Here is a 22,645-nt window from a genome sequence, read left to right on the forward strand (position 1 = left end):
TCCTGAATAGATACTATGTCTAAGATTGTGTCTGTAACTTTTCACAAAATTCCTTCCCACCTACAGTGTAAAAATAGAGCCTAAATGTCTCAATTATGCATACAAGATTTTGTGTTTAATGGCTCTTCCAATACAGTGATTGAAAGCTCAATTGAAGCTATTTGCTTTTCAGTTGTGTCGACTCTACAAATTTATTGAGCAGAAGGGAGATTTACAAGACTTAACTACAACAATAAACTCAATTATAAAACAGAAAACAGGTGTTGCCCAGCTGGTGAAACATGGCATGAAAGATCTGGAGGAAGTTGTTGGACTTCTGAAGAAACTTGGCATAAAGGTTTGGAGACTATTTGACCCATCTGATTTATAATAGTAGTAGTAATAGCCTCAAAACATTGGCTTTGTTTGATTTACTTCTGGCAAGTCATTGCTTTCCCTAGAATTCTTCTAATCATATTTTTGTTTTTTGATCTTCAGCATTACCTTTGGTTTAAAGTAAGATTTTATATGAGAGAACTGGGGGGCATTAAAGATGAAGCACTGGAAAAATAAAAATTCAGGATCTGGGTTCAAATTTTTCTTTAGACAGCCAGGCCCCCTTGAGCTAGCCATTTAATTTCTCTAAAAATGGGGAGAAGAGTTGTCTCCTAAAGTTGTTGTGAGACTCCAATAAGATGATGTATATAAAAGTATTTTGCAAATTTTAAAGCACTACATCATGGCCAATTATTTTTTTTTTCATGGTCAATTATTAATTCCAACACTGAGTGAGGCCAGTCAGGAAACTTCAACATTATTATTCTGACTTAGTATTATGGTGATCTAGCATAATTGGGCCAAACAGGCATAAAGCCAAAAGCTGCTGCCTGTCACTGGTACCTACATTGAGCATGGGGCTCTACATTCTGGGGCCCTCTGCCTGATATATTTGTGATTTATTGCTTTGCAGGTCTCAGTCAATTTAGGCCTTGTTTATAAAGTCCAGCAACATAATGGGGTAATCTTCCAGTTTGTTGCATTCATCAAACGAAGGCAAAAAATTGTGCCTGAAATCCTTGCAGCTGGTGGCAGATATGACCATTTGGTAAGTTTTCATTCTCTAGACATTACTTTTTCTCAGATTTCTGATGTTCTGTGTGTGGTACATTATAAGTAGACACTCAGTTCAGTATCTGTTGAATAGTTGATTGTATCTCATCAATAGGTGTACTGTTTCCTAGATACCCCAATTTAGAGGACCTCAAGCCCTGGGACCAGTTCCTTCAGCTATTGGAGTCAGCATAGCTATAGATAAAATATCTGCAGCTGTTATGAACATGGAAGAACCAGTAAGTTTGGGCTTTTGCCTTTACCTTCTTAAAGGGTTGATTTCATTTCAAAAAGAATTATTTTTGTAATTCAGAAGGAGCCATAAATAAAGCAATAGCAGCCTATAGACTTAGGTTATGACTTTAATACCAGACCTCACAATAGCTACAGCTATTGACATTCTCATAGCATAACCTCTTCTAACTCAGTAGCACTGGTACATAAATGCAAATGTGAACTACAAAGCTTCAAATTTTCTTTTGCTTGAATCACAAGAAAATAGACTTCCCAAAGGGAAAGAATATGCCTTTGGCATTAGAGTATCATTTAGTTTCTAACCAACTCAAACAGATTAAAATTTGAGTGTGTCATTTTGAAAGAATTCTGCAAATTGTCTTGCATTTGTTTGTTTGTGTGGTTTCAAATGTGATCACAAGTTAAGGAATTACTATTCAGTCAGTGTGACCTACTGCCCTACAGCTTAGCTCTCATATGTACAGCCTAAGAGCCCAAATTCCTTTCAGCTTAAAAACCTGTTTCTTCTAATCTAGGTTACAATAAGCTCATGTGATTTACTGGTTGTAAGTGTTGGTCAGATGTCCATGTCACGGGCCATCAATATCATCCAGAAACTTTGGACAGCAGGAATTGCAGCAGAAATCATGTACGATTGGTCCCAGGTAAATTGGAAAGGACATTTCATATTGAAAGTTCTGAAAAATAATTTCTTTAATGATAAATCTTATTGTTCCCTATGGAACTGTCAGATGGTATTTCTCTTTAATTATGTCTATTTCCTAAAAACTTTATCTTTTAAAAAGCTTGAGGCTTTTGACCTTTGGTTTCTTATTTCATATAAATATTGGCAACTCTACTTTTACTCTCTAAAAGGGAGACCAGATAATTGATTAGCCCTCTTCAGTACTACTTACAGATTGCTAAAGTGGCTGCAGATCCCAGTTTATTTTTGTTTCTTTGGATACCTTTTGTTTCTACGTCACATTCATTTCTGAATATTCTTCTATCCTTCCCTCCCACTCAACATGCCTTTTTATAACAAAAATTAAAAAGTGCAACAACACCAGTCGATACATTAACTGTGTATAATACCATATGCCATATTTGAGACTCCTTTTGCCCAGTCTTCAAAAAAAAAAAAAAAAAAAGAGAGAAAGGTAAATTTTCTAATTAGTCTCTAGAGTCTACACTGTCATAATTTGTTGTTCGGTCATTTTTTAAATTCATGTCTGATTCTTTGTGACATCATTTGGGGTTTTCTTGGAAAAGAATGGGAGTGGTTTGCCATTCCTTTTATACCTCATTTTACAGATGAGGAAACTGAGGCAAACAGAGTTAAGTGACATGTACAGGATCACACAGCTAATGAGTATCTGAAGCTAGATTTAAACTCAGAAAGATGAGTCTTCCTGTCTCCAAGTCTTCCACTCTATTGTATTGTGGTGCTACTGAGCTGCCCCATCATAATTCCATAGCATTTAGTTTCAATTTATTGTTTTTGCATTTACATTGTTATAGTCTTTATATAGTTTTTTTGGTTCTTACTTTTTTTTTTTTTTTTTTGCTATAACAAAAAGTACTATGGATATTTTGGCATATATAAGACCTTTCTCCCTTTGAGATCCCTAACAGTGTGTCTTTGAGTTCGGGCTGTGGAAAATTTAGCCTCTTTACACTTTCAAATTACTCTCCAGAAAAATTGGACCATTTCACAGTTCCATTGTCATTGCATTGATGTTTCCTACAGACATTCTAATTTCATCTTTGTTCATCTTTGTTGGCTTGCTTGGGGTAAAGTAAGAATTTAGTTATTTTGATTTGCATTTCTTTTATTAGTGAATTGGAACAATATTTCTAACATAATTGTTAATAGTTTGGAAGTTCTTGTAAGAAGTATTCACATTCTTGAACACTTATCTGTTGAAGAATGGTTTTTGGTCTTTGATATTTCTGTTTATATATTAGATATCAAATTGCTGTCAAACATATTATGCAGAGGTTTGCTTTTCCTCAATCAGGTTGTCATGCTTTTCAATTCTATTGAAATTATTTCTCCTAGTCCCGTTTAGTTAAAAATTCTTTCTATAACCATAATTATGAGTGATAACTTCATCAATTCTCTATTTTTAAGATGTAGCTTTTTATTTTTAACTTGAATATCCATTTGGAATGTACTGTGGTGTATGGCTTAAGATGCTAATTTAAACCTGTTTTGAGGAGGTAGGAGATTGGAGGAAGGCACAAAATGTTTTCAGTTTGTTTTGTTTTGTTTTGTTTTGATTTTTTTTTTTTTACAAATTCTTCTTTAGCTTCTGATACTGTTTTTATTGTTCTCTTGTCTCTACTTTTCTCAAGTGCTTTTTCACCCATGTGGAAAAAATGTATTTTGATTAACTTCTATTAATATTGAGGGAGTTTAGAAACCTCACTATTAATCTATTGATATTTCCTACTTATACCTATGTAAAGCATAAGTAAAAATAAAGGCTACCCAGTATCTAAAAACAGAGATACTTTAGACTCAGCAATACTAATAGTTGGTACACATTCCCAAGAGGTTAAAGACAGGGAAAAATACGCTTATGTACAAAAATGTTTGTAGCTGTACCTTTTATTAAGAAAACTGGAAACAATGTGGTTGCCTATCAATTGGAGAACGAATCTACAAACTATTATGTGAACATAACAGAATGAAAGGGATGGATTCAAAGAAACTGTAGCCAATGCAGAGTAAAGCTGGAGAACTGTTTTTATAAAATGACTGTAATAATGTAAAAGAAATCAACTTTCAAGTTCTTAAGAACTGATCAGTGTTATATGTGGTCCCGATTTCAGAAGACTGATATAAAAGCATTTTTCCCACTTCTTGGCCGAAAGATAGATACCATACTACCATACAGACATCAGGTATATATTTTCAAAAATGACCCATATGTGAATTTGTTTTGCCTGCCTATACTTGTTACCAGGCAGGGCTTTTATTTTGGGAAGGGAAGAGGTGATGGAAAGTTGGAGATAGAAATGCAAAAAAAAAAAGAAAAAGAAAAAAGTGTCAATGAAACATTTTAAATATGAGTAAAGTAGTTCAAAAGGGCTCCCAGATAGGTAGGTCAGTGTTGATACTAATGTTAAATTTAATATAACTTTTTAAAAAAGCTATTAGTAATATTTACAAAGTTTTAATTTGAAAGTAAAGAAGGCAAAAAGAGTTATCTTCCTGATCAATGAATCCCTCCTTGAATATTTTATATATTGAGAAGCAACAAGTTTTGAAATTCATTTCAGAATAAAAAAATTAGCATATCCAGTATTTCCTGCCTAATTGGTTAAAGACTTCAGGTGTTTTATACTCCCTTTTACTGTTTGTTTCAGTCTCAAGAAGAACTGCAAGAGTATTGCAGACATCATGAAATCACTTATGTGGCTCTTGTCTCTGACAAGGAAGGAAATCATGTAAAGGTAAAAATTCTATGGAATTATATGGAGTTATGATGAGTTTGTTTTTTTTTTTTAAAAGCTTTTTATTTACAAAACATATGCATGGATAATTTTTTACATTGATCCTTGCAAAACCTTGTGTTCCAAATTTTTCCCTCCTTCCCTCAACCTCCTCCCCTATGTGACAGATAATTCAATACATGTTAAATGTTAAAATATGTTAAATCCAATCTATACATATTTATACATATATTTCTTGCTGCACAAGAAAAATCACGATCAGATTTCTTAACCTATACATGATGGTTTTCTGACAGGACAGATATTTTACTTGATACAGTTTAGGATCCATTGCTTTACCTGTTTCTTTGAAATAGTCTGCTTGCAAGAGAAAATGCATCAAAAAAGGATTGATCTAGTTCTGAATTCTTAGATACCTTTACCTGAATGATCACTTTTTTGGCTATTCCTTTTATCATTTTTTTCCGAGAAAAAAATCCTTTAAGTTTTACTGACCTACTTGGCTACACCAACATTTTTGATGGCTATTTATGAAAAATTGGATTTACTTAAAAATGCCTGAACATCTGTTGTGCTTCATAGCCTATTACTTTATTTCTGACTTTTCAAACACTACAAAATAAACTAATTCAAAATCAGATTTTGATCTCATATAAAAAGTCTATGGAATATAAAACATGACATTGCTTTTGTTCAATTAATAACCATTGAGGATCTACTATATGTTAGGCATTCTGCTAGGCAGTAGGGAGCTGAAGACAAAAATTAAAACAATTCTTGCTCTCAAAGAGCTTAAATTCTGTCAGGGAGCTACATATATAAATAGGTATATACTGATTTACCTAGTGGGAGTTCAGAAGTAATTTGTAGCTGAGAGAGATCAGGTAAAGCTTCATGTATAAAAATGGTACTTGAATAGTATTTTGAAAGGAAATAAGGGATTTTAAGAGGCAGAGGTAAAGAGAAGATAGTTCAGGCAAGGGAGATAGCCAGCGCAAAGACTAACACACATGACTTCTCCTGCGTTCTCTGGTTTGAGTCTTCTGGAAACTTTGACAAGCTTTTAAAGCAAATCCTGGAACTGTATTTGGATCATTTGGATATTATGGATCATTTCCTTTATCACAGAAACTTAAAACATCAGAATGTCAAGATTCAGATTTCAGATGCTTCACTATGTCTACATAGAATCACAGTGTAGCTATATTTACATATCATATAGACTTAATATTTCTTGAAAATTTGCTTTTCCAGTGGGGAATTACATTGAGAAATCATCTGATTCACCCTTATCTTACATCACATCTAAACCATTTGTTATACTGTGATATAGAACAATAACATCTTTGTATTTAAAAGAAGCCATGTTGTTTATCAATATTAATCTTTTCTACTTTTCTGATATAAAAATTCATTTGGAATCCATCAATCTTGCTTTCTAAGAAACTGATGATTCCTGCCATTATTCTCATCCCCAACCTCCAAAACAGTAATAACCATGTTATTTTCTCATAGTTATTATTGAAAATGTTAATACAGGACAAAGTACAAAACAAAAGTTTCTTCAGTAACAGAACTGCTTAGTGAAACATGAAAGGGAAAGAAGGAAAGGAATAAGCATTTATTAAGCATCTACTTCATGCTAGAACTATACTCAGTGCTTTAAAGATATTCCTAGTTATTTGTGTCCTTAACTCTATTGGGATATAGAGTAAAGTATATCATTTTATATTGTCTGTAAGACAAATTCATTTTGGTGTTGGCTGTTAGTATTTCTACAACTCATTGATTTTACTTTTTGACTTCAGAAATCTGCAATTTATCTAGTTGTTCCATTTCTTCTTATAAGGTCAAATCCTTTGAGAAGGAAAGGCAGACAGAGAAACGAGTGCTGGAATCTGATCTTGTGGATCACATGGCACAGAAACTGAGGACCAAAGTCTGTGATGAAAAGAATATCAGGTAATATAATAAAAAGAAGCCAGTAAATGCAAATGCTTCCATAAGTATAACATTCAGGCCACTGGTGTGCATTTTTTTTTTTTTGAAGCAGTGCTTAATCAAAATAGCTTTTAATATTTGTGTTCTTTTCCCTTTGAAAAGTTCTGAGAGTAATTTGATGAGACAGTTTCCATTATTTTGGGACATTCCTTCTTCTTGATCTTTAGTCATATATAGCAGCACCACAGAGTTTTACTTTGTCATTCTTAAGGTTTCCTTAAGACTAAGAACCTATCAATATTTTTCTGCAATCTGATATGTTTGTGAACTATTTTATTAAATTCAAATGGGAAGACTGCTGAAATTTTAATAAATATGAAACTTTAAGTTTTTTTCACCCCATTCTGCCTGTTTCTACCAAAGTAGCTTCTATTTATTCCTTCCTTTTTGCTCTGGTTTTTTCCTTATATTTCTGGGCCTTATATTGAGTACTAAATTTTTATAGTGATAAGTGTAATGTTACCAAAGTCACTTTATAACAGACAATTAAAAGCCAAGGATGCCAAGTCAGGCTTTTCAAATCCAGTTAAACAAATTGATGTGACATCCTGTGTCATTTTTTTATTCACTCTTGAGCAAAAATAGATGCAAATTTATATTTTAATGATCAAGGGGAAGCATTTCAGTAGAACAATTGACTGTAACTTACATTGATATAGGTTGTTTTTGCCTTCTTGCCTACTTTTCTAATTATTGTTGTTTGCTTTTTAGAGAAGCTTCCGATAATCTTGCAGGGCAAAATATGAAGGGGTCGTTTTCTAATGCTTCAGGTATAACTACTAATTACAAACTGAACAAAATAATTGTAATGTCTGACTTGGTACTGTATGTTTGCTTTGCAGTGCTTATACTATGATTTTGGCTAACTCCCTAGTAATACAAAATAAAAAAGTAGTATTAACTTCTCCCAAAGATTGTTCCATACAATGGAATTTACTTGTCTAGTTTTATTGTCCTTTAGAAAGAGCTTAAAAAGAGTAATCATGTCATGTCTGTGTGCTAATCCTAACTGCTCTGCCGACTTCCTTACTTTAGGAAGAGTTTTACATTATGCCTCAATTTGACCCACAGAGCACATGTAGACAGTTCTCTGATAATCTTCCCTACCTCATTGATAAATAAAAATGTGTAATTTCTTGAAGGTAATATATTCAAGAGAATATTTGAGATAAATACCAATAGCTTTCCCCATATGGGTCAAAAGAAAGCTATTTGGGTTTCTAGGCTTTTCTACAGAGATACATACCAATTAGGTTAAAAATTTTTTCAGCATTGATTCTGTGCCAAAATCAGTAAAAATAATCTGCCTAGCTGAAATCTGAGAGGATATCAGGTTTTAGAAGTTTTCATGTCAATATTGCCTTGTAAGTTTGTAACTATAAACAAAATATGGTCTTTGGTCAACATTGTATTTATTTGTACTTAATCTTCTTGCTTTCAATATGCTGCATTTTGTGAAAGTGAATGAAGCTGTTTTGAAATTCTCTTTTTTTAGGTTTATTTGAAATACATGGAGCAACAGTTATTCCTAATGTGAGTGTTATAGCCCCAGAGAAGCTATCAGCCAGTACCAGGCGGCGGTATGAAACTCAGGTATGCACTAAAGCTTTTATAGCTTTCTAGTTTTTATCTTTGGGAAAATGTAAGTGAAAAAAGAAAATAAATGTGGAAACTTTGTTAAAAGCATAATACTTTTTCTTCCTACCTCCAAAACTTAGGCTATTTCTGAAATTTACCAAACTAAGAAAAACTGGGTAACCAAAGGTAAATCACATAACCTCTCTGTTCCTTAGCATCCTTATTTGTAAATGGGAATAATATCTGTAATACTTACAAGAAAGGGTTATTATAGGGAAAGAAGTTTGTGAATTTTTAAAGCACTATGTTAGTGACCTATCTATAGTAAATAAACAAGAAAAGAGAGCAATTCCTTCAGGCATTCTTGGCTCCTGTTTAAAGGACCTAAACACATTCTAACCTGGCTCAATGAAAAGTGGACTTTAAAATGGATCTTGGAAGATCTGAATAGATGGAGAGAACATTTCAGATCATCAAAGACATATGCCAGAAGCAGAAATAAGCATGGACATTACCAGTGGTTTTTCACTATTGTGCTCTATGTCTAATGTGAACTGAGTTCAGATATGGCCATTTCTGTAAGTATTTCTAACTGTAGACGTAGAGTTTTAAGTACCAACAATTTATTAAGTGCTTATTGCTACATTCATTTCTAATACTCCCTTGCTGACTGCTGTTGCTTTCTTCCTATTAGTACATTATTAGCTGAGTTACTAATATCATTGAGAGCACTATTGGAACCCAGTATTCTTGTTCTATCTTCTCAGTTATTCTCTGATCCAGGTGGCATGAACTGCCATCACCATTCTTCCTGGTTGCATTTAAGAACTAAGTAGCAAGAAGAGATGGTTGCTAAATAGCTAACCAAGAGGCTTTGTGGTCCTGAGCAATTCTAAGACAGAGGAGAATACTAGCAATTGTGGCTGCAGGAGAATGGGGGACCCAATCACAGTCTCAGGGCCAAGAGGTATGCTAGCACAGATAGCTGTAGGGGAATAACATCCCTTCCTGGGTACAGACCACAGGTGAAGAGGCAGTGATCACACCTCTCCTGAGACCACCCATCTTGGAAGCACCAAAAATCTATAAACTATACCGCTGGCTCTGAAACAGCAAGAAAGGCCTGAAGCTTGGGACACTGCCCCCTCCACCCTGAGAGCACAACTTTAACATAAAGTTATAAGTCAAAAAATAGACTGAAAAAATGAGCAAACAAAAAAAGAGCCTATTCATAACGTTATTATAGTGACAAGGAAAATCAGGACACAAACCCAGAAGACAGTCATGTCAAAACAGCTAAAGCAAAGCCTCAGAAGAAAAATGCATTGATCACTAGACAAAAAAAAAAAAATTCTGGAAGTGACCAAAAAGAATTTTTTAAATCAAGTAAGAAGCAGATAGGAAAAATTAGGAAGAAATGAGAGTGATACAAGAAAATTTTTAAAAGAGAGTCAATATCTTAAAATAGGCACAGAAAAATACTGAAGAAAATAATACCTTAAAAAACAAAATTGGCCAAATGAAAAAAAGAAGTACAAAAGCACATTGAAGAAAGTAATTTCTTAAAAATTAGAATTGAGTGAAGAGAGCTATCCATATCCAGAGAGATGATTTTGGGGAATGTGGAGTAAACATAGTATTTTCACCTTTTTTGTTCTTGTTAGCTTTTTTTTTTTTTTCTTTTTTTTTCCATTTTGGTCTGATTTTTCACATGCAGCATGATAAATATGGAAATATGTTTAGATAAATATGGAAATATGCACATGCTTAATTTATATTACAGGTTAATAGACTAATAAAGGAGAGAAAAATTTAGAACATAAGGTTTTACAAGAGTGAATGTTGAAAACTATCTTTGAGAGCATTTTGAAAAATAAAAGGTATTTTAAAAAATAAAATAAGAATCTCAAAAAAATTAGAATTTAAAAAAAATTGAAGAGTAGGCAGTGAAGGAAAAAAAACTATCATTCTTTGCAGATGATATGAAGTGTATACTTAAGAGAATCAACTAAAAACTACTCAAATTAATTAACAACTTTAGCAAAGTTGCAGGTTTTAAATAAATTTATATAAATCAAAGACATTTTTATATATTACCAACAAAGCCTAGCAGCAAGGGATAGAAAGAGAAATTACATTTAAAATAACTACAGATAATATAAAATAGTTGGGAGTCTACCTGCAAAGACAAACCCAGGAACTATATGAATACAATTATAAAACATTTCATGGAAATAAAGTCAGCTCTAAACAATTGGAAAAATCTCAATTGCTCATGGATAGGCCAGACTAATATAAGACAAATGACAATTCTATAAATTAATCTACTTATTCAATGTCATACCAATCAAACTGTTTAAAAAATCATTTCATAGAGCTAGAAAAAATAATAAGAAAATCATCTGGAAGAACAAAAGATTAAAAATATCAAGGGGATGGAAAAAAAATGCCAACAACAATGGCCTAGCCGCACCAGACTTAAAATTTACATCATAAAGTAGCAGACATCAAAACCATAGTCACTACTTGTCCTTAATCTATTTCACCAATCTGCTACTCTTAGCTAAAAAATTAAGAGTAGCAGATTGGTGAAATAGATTAGGGACAAGTAATGACTATAGTAATCTACTGTTTGATAAACCCAAAGGATCCAGTTTTTGAGATAAGAACTCACTATTTGACAAAAAATTGCTGGAAAAACTGGAAAGTAGTATGGCAGAAACTAGACATAGACCATTCACATCATATCAAGATAAAGTCAAAATGGGTTCATAATGTAGACATAGTGATACTGCAAGCAGATTAGGGAAGCAAAGGATAGTTTATCCATCAGGTCTTTAGAGAAGGTAGGAATTTGTGACCAAAAAAGAAACAGAGAATGCAAATTGGAGAATTTTGAATGCATTAAATTAAAATTTAAAAAGGTTTGCATAAACAAAACCAATGCAACCAAGATTAGAAGGGAAACAAAAAGCTCAGAAATAATTTTTCTAGCCAGTATTTCTAATAAAAACTTCATTTCTAAAATATATAGAGAACCGAGTCAAATTTAAAAGAATACAAATCATTCCTCAATTGATAAATGATCAAAGGATATGAATAGACAATTTTCAATGAAGAAATTAAAGTCATGTATAGTCACATGAAAAAAAAAATGCTCTAAAGCATTTACATGCTAAGTAAAGGGAGCAGAACCAGGAGAATATTGTACACAGTAACAATAATAAGTGAAAAATCGTATGTTTCAATTTACATTCAGACTCCATCAATTCTTTTTCTGAATATGGATAGCATTTTTCATCATAAGTCCTATGAAACTGTCTTGTATTATTGTATTGCTAATAGTTATGTCCTTCACAGTTGTTGATCGTCATATGATATTGATGTCACTGGGTATAGTGCTTTGCTGACTTCACTCTCCATCAGTTCAGGAGACATCATATTTCAGTAAATAAAAAATAAGAAAACTGCCATGGTATCTTAGAGCCAGAGGATACGACAGAAATGGAAAAAAATCTGATTACCTCTTAAAAGAGATTCCAAAATGAAAACTCCCAGAACATTATAGCCATAATCCAAAGCTTCTAGTCAAAGAGAAAGTATTGCAAACAGCCAGAAACAAACAATTCAAATGTCATGAACTATTATCAGGATCACACGATATTTAGCAGTTCCTACATTATAGGATCAGAGGGTTTAAAGTAATTATATTCCTGAAGGCAAAGCAGCTAGGAATACAACCAGGAATAACCTATCCAGCAAAACTGAGTACATTTCATAATTGGAAATTTAACTAAAAAAAAAAAAAAAAAAACTAGAAAAAGAATAGATTAAAAAATCCCTAATTAAGCACCAAATTAGAAATTTGAAAACTAAGAGATTCACAAGTTGAGAAAAAAAACTATTGAGTTAATAAAACTTAAGAGATGATTTTAAGAAAGAGGCAACAAAACACTGATTTGACTAAAAAAAAAAATTACCAGTATTAATATTAAAAGAATGAATTCACCTTAAACAAAGATGATATGAAAACAAATATTAGGAGTCATTTTGTCCAATTATATGCCCAACTGTAAATGAATTATCCTTAGAAATACAATACAAAACAATTTTAAGGGATTTATGGTGAATATTAGCTACCTCCAGAGAAAAAAGTGATGCAGTCTAAATGCATATTTTTAAAAACTTTTATTCTGGTAGACGTTTTGATCTAAATTTTCTTTTGCAATGTAGGTAATATGAAAATGTTTTACATGACTACTATGGGAAAATCTATATCAAACTGCTTGCCTTCCTCGGGCAGGAAGAAAGAGAATCAATCTAGAACTAAATTTTTTTTTTTAAAACTCATGTTAAAATTTTTGAGAGAAAAAGTAAAAATTAAATGTTTAAAAAAAAAAAAGTACATAGACCCCCACATTAAGAGCCCCTACCCTAATGTTTGGTTTGCGGACAAACTGGAAGATAGATGTCTTGCATCCACCTATTCTGAATTCAGTATTCTCTTCTTATAGGTGCAAACTAGACTCCAGACTGCCCTTGCCAACCTTCACCACAAGAGCAGTGAAATTGAAATTTTAGCTGTAAGTCTTTTCCTTTGATATTGATGTTAGCAAAATTGTTAGAACTTAGCTTTCTGTTCAATATAAATGTTTTGTATTTCTATGTGATTTTCACTAAGAGCAGCCTTATGCAAAATTAAGAGTATGAGACTACAGAGAAAATGTGAAGATATGGGGGGGAAAAGAAAAAGGGTTTTTTCCTCTCCCTTCCCCAACCCAACCCCAAAATGGAAAAAATTTTAACATCCTCAGAAAATCTCCATTTTGTTTCTGAAATTTTCCAGGTGGGCTTTTGAATCTTAAATCCACACATCTACATGTATTAGAATCAGTCCTTTTGTGGGTGGGGTGGTGAATTATGACATTTTATTTTGGGGTCCCAGAGGTGAAGTCTCATCCTCATATAATTGACATTTACTTCATTTTCAAACAAACTTCAACAGTGATTTTCAAATTCAGTCATTGGTGACAATGTATAATACAAATAAGTAGATTTAAGTTGACTTAAAATTTTGCAATCAAATCCTCTTAGGCTAATTTGCATTGTACATATTCCTTCTCACAGGTGGATTTGCCAAAAGAAACCATTTTGCAGTTTTTAGCACTGGAGGTAAGCAAAGTAGATTCTGCCATACCTAAGTATTGGCCTAGAGTCAAACTTTAAATTCCAGAAGTTTGAGTAATTTTTGTTATTGAGGGACCAAAATGAAGTTATTTTCCTTAGTGATATTTTCTGAACTTCAGAATTTGTAGATTACTGATATAACTTCCTTTTATAGAAAATATTTGTTCCTAAATTATCATTGGAATCATTTCAGACATTTATCTTCTCCTTATAGGAAGGAGAAGAGTGCTAACAGCCACAACTAATTGAAGATTAATAAGAACATCAGTTGTTTTAGAACATCCACAAAGATAATATGGGATGTCTGGGAACAGTGGGGCTTGGCATCCTTCCCAGCAGTGGCCTTGAGGACTTTTTCTCTCCCCATCCTATCTATCTCTCCCCTCCCCCCAATCGCATTTGCTCCAGGTATTAAAATCCCTAGTTTCAGTTATGACCAATCACATGTATCTTCCCTTTCCCATTTTAATTTTGGAATCTTATATATATTTTCTTTTAAACATGTACCTGAATAGTCAATAGAGCCCCTTAATTACATACCGCCCATAAGCTATAGCTAATTATTAATAGTTTTTATGATGGCTTTCTTTTACTTGCCTCAAATATGATACCAGAGATATTAATCTGTGTTAACCTGGAAATGGATCCATGTGCTTACTTCTAGTGCCATCTTATTGTTTTGCTAACTAGATCATCCATTTGTCAAAAACATATGAAAGTGGCATCTGTCACACCTAAGCAAAGAAGAGCAGAAAATAATTTCCCCAAGATCATCAGGGTAATAGTGATAGCTGGTATACATTGCCAAACTAGGAGTGAACTAGATGGCATCAAAAGGTCTGCAATAGAGCAACTCTCTTAACAAATTTAATATCTTCCTCTATGTGGTTTCTCTGTAGGTACTTTAGTCCTTGGAAGAATACTAGCAAATCATGTTTACCTCCCTCACTGCCCCCCCCCCCCAAAAAAAAATCTTAAGTGTAATCTTCTGTTTAAAGTCTTGATCTTCCGTTTTCCCCTAGTGGGATGGTGATGAACAGGCCTTTAATACAACTGTGAAGCAGCTACTATCACGCCTGCCAAAGCAGAGATACCTCAAATCAGTCTGTGATGAAATTTTCAACATCAAAATTGAAAAAAAGTAAGTTATCTTGTTAGCAACATGTGTCACACATGTCAGAATTCAAGGAGGTAAGCTATTAAAACCCTTCCATGAGTTTATCTTCCTTGAAGCTTCAGATCCCTCAGTGGCTGCACCTCATCCTCCTGTCAGGATGCTGGGGAATAAGTCTACTAATGAGTTTGGCAGCTGGCAGCCAGTGAAGCCTGCCTAGGACCTCATCTTCAGCCATGACCTTATTAATGACAAAATATAAAGAAGCAGATCAACTGTTCTCACTATAAATTTATTGTCCCAGATGATGATGTAGAATTGTAGTGTTTAACTTAATAGCTATGAGCTCTGCTGCTTCATTTTTAGAAAATTGACTTAACCTTTGCTTTAAAGTCCCAATAGAGAAATATTAGCTTCTCACCCCACCATCTTTAGGGCAGAAATGAAAAATGTAAAACAAATGGTAACATTTCACTTGCCAAGAAAATTTAGCTAGTTCTAGATAACTTTACATATTTTTGTTGGAACAGGACACTTACAGATAAATTTTATTTTGCCAAATAGAATCTATTTCTTCAACCATTGTTTTTCTCTGTGACTGCTTCTAATTAGACTTTTTTTTCCTTGTGCAGGGTGTCAATGCTATTCTTATATAGTTACAGAGATGACTACTACAGAATCTTGTTTTAAATATGAAGAATTCATTGCAAGGACATGTGAATTGTACATAGTAATGTTTAAACTACTCAGAAGCTTATGTTGTAATATAGAATGTTGTACAGTCACTGTAATTTTGAATAAATCTTAAACTGAATATTTTATAATGTATATATTAAAGGCTGCCAAACTTTTTGGATTTAATAAAATGTTTTTCATAAATCTGCTTGCTATACTTGCAATGGGAATGGGAAAGGAAGATATCTAAATGCAAAATCAAAACACATTAGCTCTTCTTATATCCCAAGACTGGATGTGAAATAACCTTTATATCTAATCAGTTCACTTATTCTCAGACTGAATACAACCATATGAAAGAGGTATTATCTTTCTTTATAGATGAAGAAATTGTACATTGGCAGTTAACTGAATTGTGTTAGGAATCCAAGAGTGTCAGGTACACTATTCTATTATATACTTTGTTGAGTTTGGCTTGTTCAGTTGTTTCACTCTTACCCAACTCTTCATGATCTCATTTGGAGTTTTATTGGCAAAGATCCTTTTCCAGCTCATTGTACCAAGGCAAGCAAGAGTAATTGACCAGATTTGTAAAGAGAAAGATGAGTCTTCCTGACTCAAGGCCCGAACTCTATCCACTAGACACTTAGCTAACCTTGAGTTTGGGAGATGGTTTTTATACTTCACTAAATAATGAAAAATCCAAAGATGTGAATAACTGAAAACTTTGTCCAATTTCCTCTAACTAGCTTAGTTTATTGTTATTTTAAGCTTGCTCTCTGGGGACTTGAAGGTTTAGGTCTGGATCTCAAAGATTCTCCTACTGAACTGGATATATTCACTGGAAAACAAAAAATTGTAATATCAAGGAAAATTTAAAATTGAAAATGAACTACAATATAACTTTTCCAGTGAATTCTGTTCAATTTAAATGGTTCATTAACAAGAGTTAAAAACTTCATAAACATCTCACAGGTATTTAGAAAGCAACCCTATAACTATGCATGCTACTTAAAGAACTGTCAACTTCTGGCACCAAAAGTTCTGAGGACATGCTAAGTTTTCTCATTCCTCACAGAATCGGGTTAATAATGCAAAACCAAAGGTGATGAAAAAACAGACATATAATGGGAATCAAAAAAGGTATATGGATAAATTTAATAATATATTGCTCTGTTGACACAGATTGCTAAAGTGACTTCAACAAACCATAGGTCAGATATACCTCAAAGTGTAGAGTGGGTGAGGCTGTTTGGATGCCACATATAACAATTTTGTATATATACACACACACACATAACTTGGGCAGGCCTTTTTTTTTTTTTCTTTTTTAATCACAGGAACTCCTGTAAACATTAAACTGACAATCCAAATAGGATTGATGAACTGCTACTAAGTAACACTCCCTCCCCACCACATGAAGCCATTCAGCCCTAAGAGAAGGCTGTACCATTAGCCAAGTGTCTTCAAAGTTCTGTTTTGCTAGTGAAATAAAACTAGAATCTAAGTGCCCCTCACTGTGTGGCTTTGCTTTTCTTGTTTTTGCTCTTCTTGTCTCTCTTCTTTAGCCCATCCATATTGGCTCTGAGCAAGTTTGAATAGGCCTGTAAAACAAAAGGCACAGCCTTCAATGAAAAAGAGAGCTCTCTGATTGGCCCACTGTTCTTTTGTATTCAAAGAAGGCCTATAGTAGAGGAAATAGAGAGTGGTTAGGAGAGAGAATGTAACATGCCAGAACATACTCTAGTTCTGGGAAGGACCGGCCATGTGTGTTTACATTACAGCAATTTTTCATCCCTTACTTGCTCTGAGGAAGACAATTACTGACCCTATTTTGTTGTTATTGATGTGATTTCTATAGCAAAACCAACAAATACTAATTGTTAACATTTACAATAGTGCTTTCCAAAGGTTTGCAAAGCACTTTGTGTAAATTTCATAGTTTACAGAACTCTTATTGGTAAGGTGATAGAACAAACCCAAGTTGACTCTGACAGGAAAAAAAAGCAAGATATAAAAATTATGATCCATCATTCATACTAGGCAACTTCATTTGTAAAATGGAAATTAAAACTGCCCCTCCTAAGACAGCTTATTATTTTAGTTCAGTTAGATGCCTAGACTGAATCTTGTGTTCTACTTACTAACAACTTGGGGAGACCCAATGAATATCAGAAACTTACCATCTGGAATTTATTCACTTCTTTAGAGCTCACCTAGAAAACATAAATAAATCAATTACCTTCCCTCTCCATGCAAGAACTATTTAAGTCCTCATGGGGGCAGCATACCCCACACTTAAATAGCTGTCCCTAATAGCTTTAATAGTGTGTTACTACTAGCTAAGGTCAAGGAAGCAAGAGGACAGAAGAGAAGGCTTTCCTCACCTGTCAGATTGGAAAACCAAAGAGCTTTGCACCCTTCAGTTCTGCTTAGGGGTGGGTTCTAAATGTTTTATTAAGACTTTTTTTGAATCTTTCATTAAAAACTGAGGGGAAAAAAGGTCTTAGTGAAGCTCACGTCTTATAGGATAGCTTTGTTGTACAATATGAAACATTATCTTAGTCAATAAATGTATGGATGCACTACACAAAAGAAACTCCTTCATGCAACCTCCCAGCACAGGTCCCTTCAGTTTCTTCTTTAAAAGGAAAATACTGTGACAAAGTGCAATGCAGTTTGTTTTTTTTTTTTTAACCTCAGAGTAAAGTACTATGGAATAAGGAAATATAAAGAATTCTAACAGACTAATTTTATCACACTATCCAACTGGTAAAGCCAGCTTCCTAGGCATCTGGCATCCTTTTTCAATTGAATTTTGGAAAATTTTCAAAAGATCCAATTAAAAAGACAAGATTTTATACTGGCTAATGAGGAACTAAATTAACCTAAGTCTTCCACGGGGCAGTGCTGGTGGGAGTAGAGGGAGAAAAGTATTAAAAGAGGTTTAATATAGTATAGTAACTAAGTGAATCAAAGATTCTGATACAGCAAATAAAATAACACTTCTGCATTCACTGCCGGCTATAATGCCTTAATCTCTACTCTTATTAGGAAAATCAAAGCCCAACAAATCATACAGAACAATTCAGTATTTTATCACCAGCAATATGCAAGGACATAAGCCCTAGGCAACTGAAATATCCAACAAGCTGTGAGAGGCTCCACGGATAAATGATTGTGGTGACTTAAAGAAAGAGTATTTGTGCTATCTATTAACTGCTTCTAAGGGCAATTAAAACTACCCATAATTTAATTCCTTGTAAAACCTGGAAAAGCAAAGGAGAAATTTCATTTGACCTTCCTTTCTACTTACTCTTCTAGTAACTCTAGGCAGTATAAGGTGGCATAGAAACAAACCAAATTGCGATTTATGTCCTACCCAAATGGCTATTGAATAACTGAACACTGAACAATTCTTGAACATTACGGTAGGTATAAAATAAGGATCAGAGTTCCCATCTTCAAAGTCCTAAAAATGTCCAATTTACAGACAAGCACGCTGTCCTTGGGCCTCACTCCCCGAGTCCCTGCTCACCACGGTGCTGATTTTCTTTTTCCCATCAGTAGCTCTCAGCAAACACTTATTGTCTGAAGGCTCAAAGCCTTCCACAGAGCCTTTCCTTGGAATGGGTTTAGTCCGACCATCATCTGCATTAAAAGGAAAAAAAAGTTCCTGTCAAAAAATAGCACTTACACACTCCAATTCAGGAACGCGCCTACGCTGCACCAGAAGCGCTCATTATTTTATTCAACCTCGAAAAAGTGGAGACAGCAACGAGAAATTCAAAAGCCACAAAAATATCTGCATTCTGTGAATGGAAATAAAAAAGGAAAAGGTGAGCAAGAGCCCGGGGAGAACAGGCTACACCAAAGGGCGCTGAAAAACTAGGCAGCCCCGGCGGACCCGCCCCGGTCTAAACGGCCGCACTCAGAGGAGGCCGCCTGGAGCACTGCTGGGGAGGGGGCGGCCAGAGGCCCTTCCGCGCCGCGGGGGCCCGGCGCTGCCTCTGGGACAGACGACGGCGGCCCGCCCTTCCCTTCTCCCAGGGTTCGGGGAGGGCCGGGGGTCACGGGTGCCTGCGTCAAGGCCGCCGGCACGTTTCATGGGGGCGCCGGGCGTCGGTGTATTTTGTTACTTAAACATAACCGGACGTCTTCGTCATCCCACGTACATTGACAGAACCTCGGGCTTAGGCGGCTCCAGGGAAGCAAAGCCAGGCCTCCAACGGTGACGGTGCCTCAGTTTCCCGCCCGCGCAGTCCCCTCCCCCCCCGCGGGGCAGGGCCGTTCCTTACATTTCTTCAGGGTGATGAACACGCTCCCCGACGAGCGGCACTTCTGGAAGAGCCGGGTCAGCTCCGTCAGGAACTGGAAAACAACCCGCCCCCCCGCTCCCGTTAGGCGGCCCCGCGACGCCAACGTCGAGGGGCCGCCGGGCTCGGGCCCGCTTCGCCCCGGTCAGGCCGAGGCCCGGGCGAGGCGCCCCTCTTCCACCCACCTCCCGCTGCCCCCCGCTCTCCGGCCCCCCACCTGCTCGCTCTCCAGCAGCACCATAGCTGCTCCTCCGCCCCCCGGCTGCGCTCGCTCAGTCACCAGTGCCAGGGAGCCGGAGCCGGATGTGCGGCTCTAGAGAGGCGGGACTTCCGCTTTCTCGGACGATTCCCTTCCTCATTACCCCGGTCAATCCCGCCCCCTTCGTGCGTGGCTGTGGGGTCCCCATCCCCTCCCCGCGGCCGGGCAGAGGCGGAGAGGGGAGAGGAGAGAAAGAAAGGGAGGAGAGGAGAGGTCTCCAAATGGAGATGTCGGAAAAGGAAAGTGAAGAGAGGAGGGAGGGGAAGATGAAGGCCGCGAGAAGCGGGAGGAAGGGAAGCGTGGAAGGCAGAAAGAGAAAAGAAGGGGAAGAAAGTGGGAAACCGAGCCCAGGAGGACGGAGGAGGGGGATGGAGAGGAAAGGAGCCGAGAACCGAGGGGAAGGAGGGGGAAGAGAAGGGGAAGAAGGTGGGGGAGGGGAGAACTGGAAAGGAGTGACAGCAGGGAGACAGGGCCAAACAGGAAGGAAAGGGGAGGGCAATGGAAGACGAGAAGGGAGGGTGTGCCAGATGAGGGGGCAGAAGGAGGAGGGAGAGCGGGAAGGGAAAAGGAAGGAGGAGAAAGAGGGAGAAAGGATGGAGAAGCAAGTAAGGGAGGGAGACAGGAGGAAACGGTGTTGGGAAGGAGAGGAGAAGAGAAGAAAAAGGGGAAGAGCAAGAGAGGGAAGGAAGAAGGAAAGAGAAGAAAAAGAAAGGGACAATGGAGAAAGAAGGGCGAGGAGAAAGGAGTGAAGCCGGGAAAGAGGGAGGAAAAAGGGATGGAGGAGAGAAGGAACCTGTTGGAAAGAAAAAGGGAGGGAAAGGTCAGGGAGAGGAAAGGAAAAAGAGGAGTGAGTGGGGAAAAAGTCGGAATGCAGGACGGGAAGAGAAGGAGAGACGGGGACGTGGATGAGGAGGAATGGCCTCTTCTTCCAGGCCCCAAACACATGCCATCCTCCTTCAGGGACCCTCCTCAGCCAGGTTTTAGATTCGCTCTCCAAGGATCTCTATGGAAATTTTGTGCCACAGTAAGAGAAAAAGGGATGAAGGAAGAAGGAGAAAGAAAGGAGGAGGAGGCGGTGATGCTTTGTGCCTGGGGCCTAGTCATGCTCTTTTGGCTAGTGGTGCTCACAGGGTAACTAAACAGTTCAAGAAGCACATAGGAAACAACTAGAACATGCAAAACATGCTGCTAAGTACTGGAGACGAAAAGATCAAAAATAAGCCCTCAACCTTCAAAGAATTTACAATATGTTCATCTTTGCCCTTTGCTCCATCAATTTCCATCTCTCCCACATCACTGATTTCTCAGTTTCTAGTGGTCCCTTTCCTTCTGCATATTTACAAAATCGGTTCTTCCCCAATCATAAAATTCCATAAAAAACAAAATTAAAAAAAAAAAGGTATGGTAGAAAGAGCACTATATGTGAATCAATAGAATTATGCTTGAATCCTCATTCCACTGCTTTTTGCTTGATGACCTTGGTTGGACAAGGCCTTTAGCTCCTGGGCTTCTGTACCTTTAGCTGGAAAATGAGCGGTTATGCCTAGGGTCTGTCATTTAGGTGTTAAAGTGTTACATTTAGAGTTAGGAAGACCTGAGTTCAAATCCAAATCCAAATCCAAATCCAACTATGTGATTCTAAGTCACTTACCACCTGCTTCAGTTTTCTCATCTATAAATAGGAATCATAATAGCATCTATTGCTCAGAATTGTGAGCATAAAATGATAATTTGTTTTAAAAATGTTTTGTATATTTAACCTACATTGGAAATTATTAATCCATTTGCTTTCTGGGAGGGAGGGAGGGAGAAAATTTGGAGCACAAGGTTTAGCAAGGGTGAATGCTGAATGTATGTATTTTGCATGTATTTTGAAAAATAAAAAGCTATGCAGTTTATTTTCTTATTTTTTTCCTTTTTCATTTGATTTTTCTTGTGCAGCATGGTAATTGTGGAAATATGTATAAAACAATTGTATATGTTTAACATATACTGGATTACTTGCTATGTAGGGGAGATTGGAGAGGGAAAGGAGGGAAAAAATTTGGGATACAAGGTTTTGTAAGAGTGAATGTTGAAAATTACCTATGAATGTGTTTTGAAAATAAAAAGCTTTAATAAAAAATCTTATTAAAAAAGAAAAAGAAAAAGCTAATATAATGAAAATGCTTTGCAAAGTGCTGCATGAATGCTAACTTATTAAGAGTCTATATATTCTTTTTTTATAAGTTTGCATTGATACTTTTCATTTCCTATATCACCAAAATTTCTCCGAGTATCTATCTCCTCCCAGAGAGCTATACCAAATAACATTTTTAAAGGGAAAAAAGAAAAAAAAGTCAGCAATTACAATTTAAAAGTCTGAAAATATTTGCAAAAAGCACACGCTCATGAACCTCCCAGAGTCTCAAAGGAGTGGGGTGAGACTGTCTTCCAATATTTCCTCTTTGGGGTCATGCTACCTTTTTGTAATTTGGTGACGTTCACTTTTGATTTTTTTCCTCCATTTATATGTCCATTGTATAGGGATAGCTAGGTGGCGCCATAGGACACAGAGTGGCAGCCCCGCAATCACGAAGATATCTTTCTAAGTTCAAATCTAGTCTCAGACATTTACTAGCTGCATGATCCTGAGCAAGTCACCTAAGCCTATTTGCCTCAATTCTCTCATCTGTAAAATGAGCCAGAGAAGAAAATGGCAAACTACTACAGTATTTCCCTAGAAAACCC

The 22,645-nt window shown here is 36.0% G+C and overlaps 2 protein-coding genes across 5 annotated transcripts in view; one reads left to right on the plus strand and one right to left on the minus strand.

Moving 5' to 3' along the window:
* EIF2AK4 (eukaryotic translation initiation factor 2 alpha kinase 4) overlaps positions 1–15,544 on the plus strand; it is a 108,698-nt gene extending 93,154 nt beyond the window's left edge. For all 4 annotated transcript variants that reach the window (XM_074289253.1, XM_074289252.1, XM_074289255.1 and 1 more), the window contains 12 exons: positions 173–337; positions 950–1,084; positions 1,221–1,328; positions 1,860–1,988; positions 4,699–4,785; positions 6,635–6,747; positions 7,498–7,556; positions 8,282–8,379; positions 12,879–12,947; positions 13,492–13,536; positions 14,574–14,692; positions 15,298–15,544. In XM_074289253.1, coding sequence (XP_074145354.1) covers positions 173–337; positions 950–1,084; positions 1,221–1,328; positions 1,860–1,988; positions 4,699–4,785; positions 6,635–6,747; positions 7,498–7,556; positions 8,282–8,379; positions 12,879–12,947; positions 13,492–13,536; positions 14,574–14,692; positions 15,298–15,355 — 1,185 coding nt within the window. In that variant the 3' untranslated portion in view covers positions 15,356–15,544. The remainder of the gene's footprint in view (positions 1–172; positions 338–949; positions 1,085–1,220; positions 1,329–1,859; positions 1,989–4,698; positions 4,786–6,634; positions 6,748–7,497; positions 7,557–8,281; positions 8,380–12,878; positions 12,948–13,491; positions 13,537–14,573; positions 14,693–15,297) is intronic.
* A 935-nt stretch (positions 15,545–16,479) lies between these two features.
* On the minus strand, positions 16,480–20,029 carry SRP14 (signal recognition particle 14). Its single transcript, XM_074289256.1, has 5 exons — positions 19,874–20,029; positions 19,639–19,711; positions 18,879–18,991; positions 17,524–17,556; positions 16,480–16,944 (listed from the first exon to the last, which is right to left on the minus strand). Exons 1-5 carry the CDS (start codon positions 19,895–19,897, stop codon positions 16,855–16,857), a joined length of 333 nt encoding a protein of 110 aa, XP_074145357.1. The 5' UTR covers positions 19,898–20,029; the 3' UTR covers positions 16,480–16,854.
* Positions 20,030–22,645: the final 2,616 nt, after the last annotated feature.

The sequence above is a fragment of the Sminthopsis crassicaudata genome, chromosome 2 (assembly GCF_048593235.1).
Source record: "Sminthopsis crassicaudata isolate SCR6 chromosome 2, ASM4859323v1, whole genome shotgun sequence".
NCBI classification, from domain to species: domain Eukaryota; kingdom Metazoa; phylum Chordata; class Mammalia; order Dasyuromorphia; family Dasyuridae; genus Sminthopsis; species Sminthopsis crassicaudata.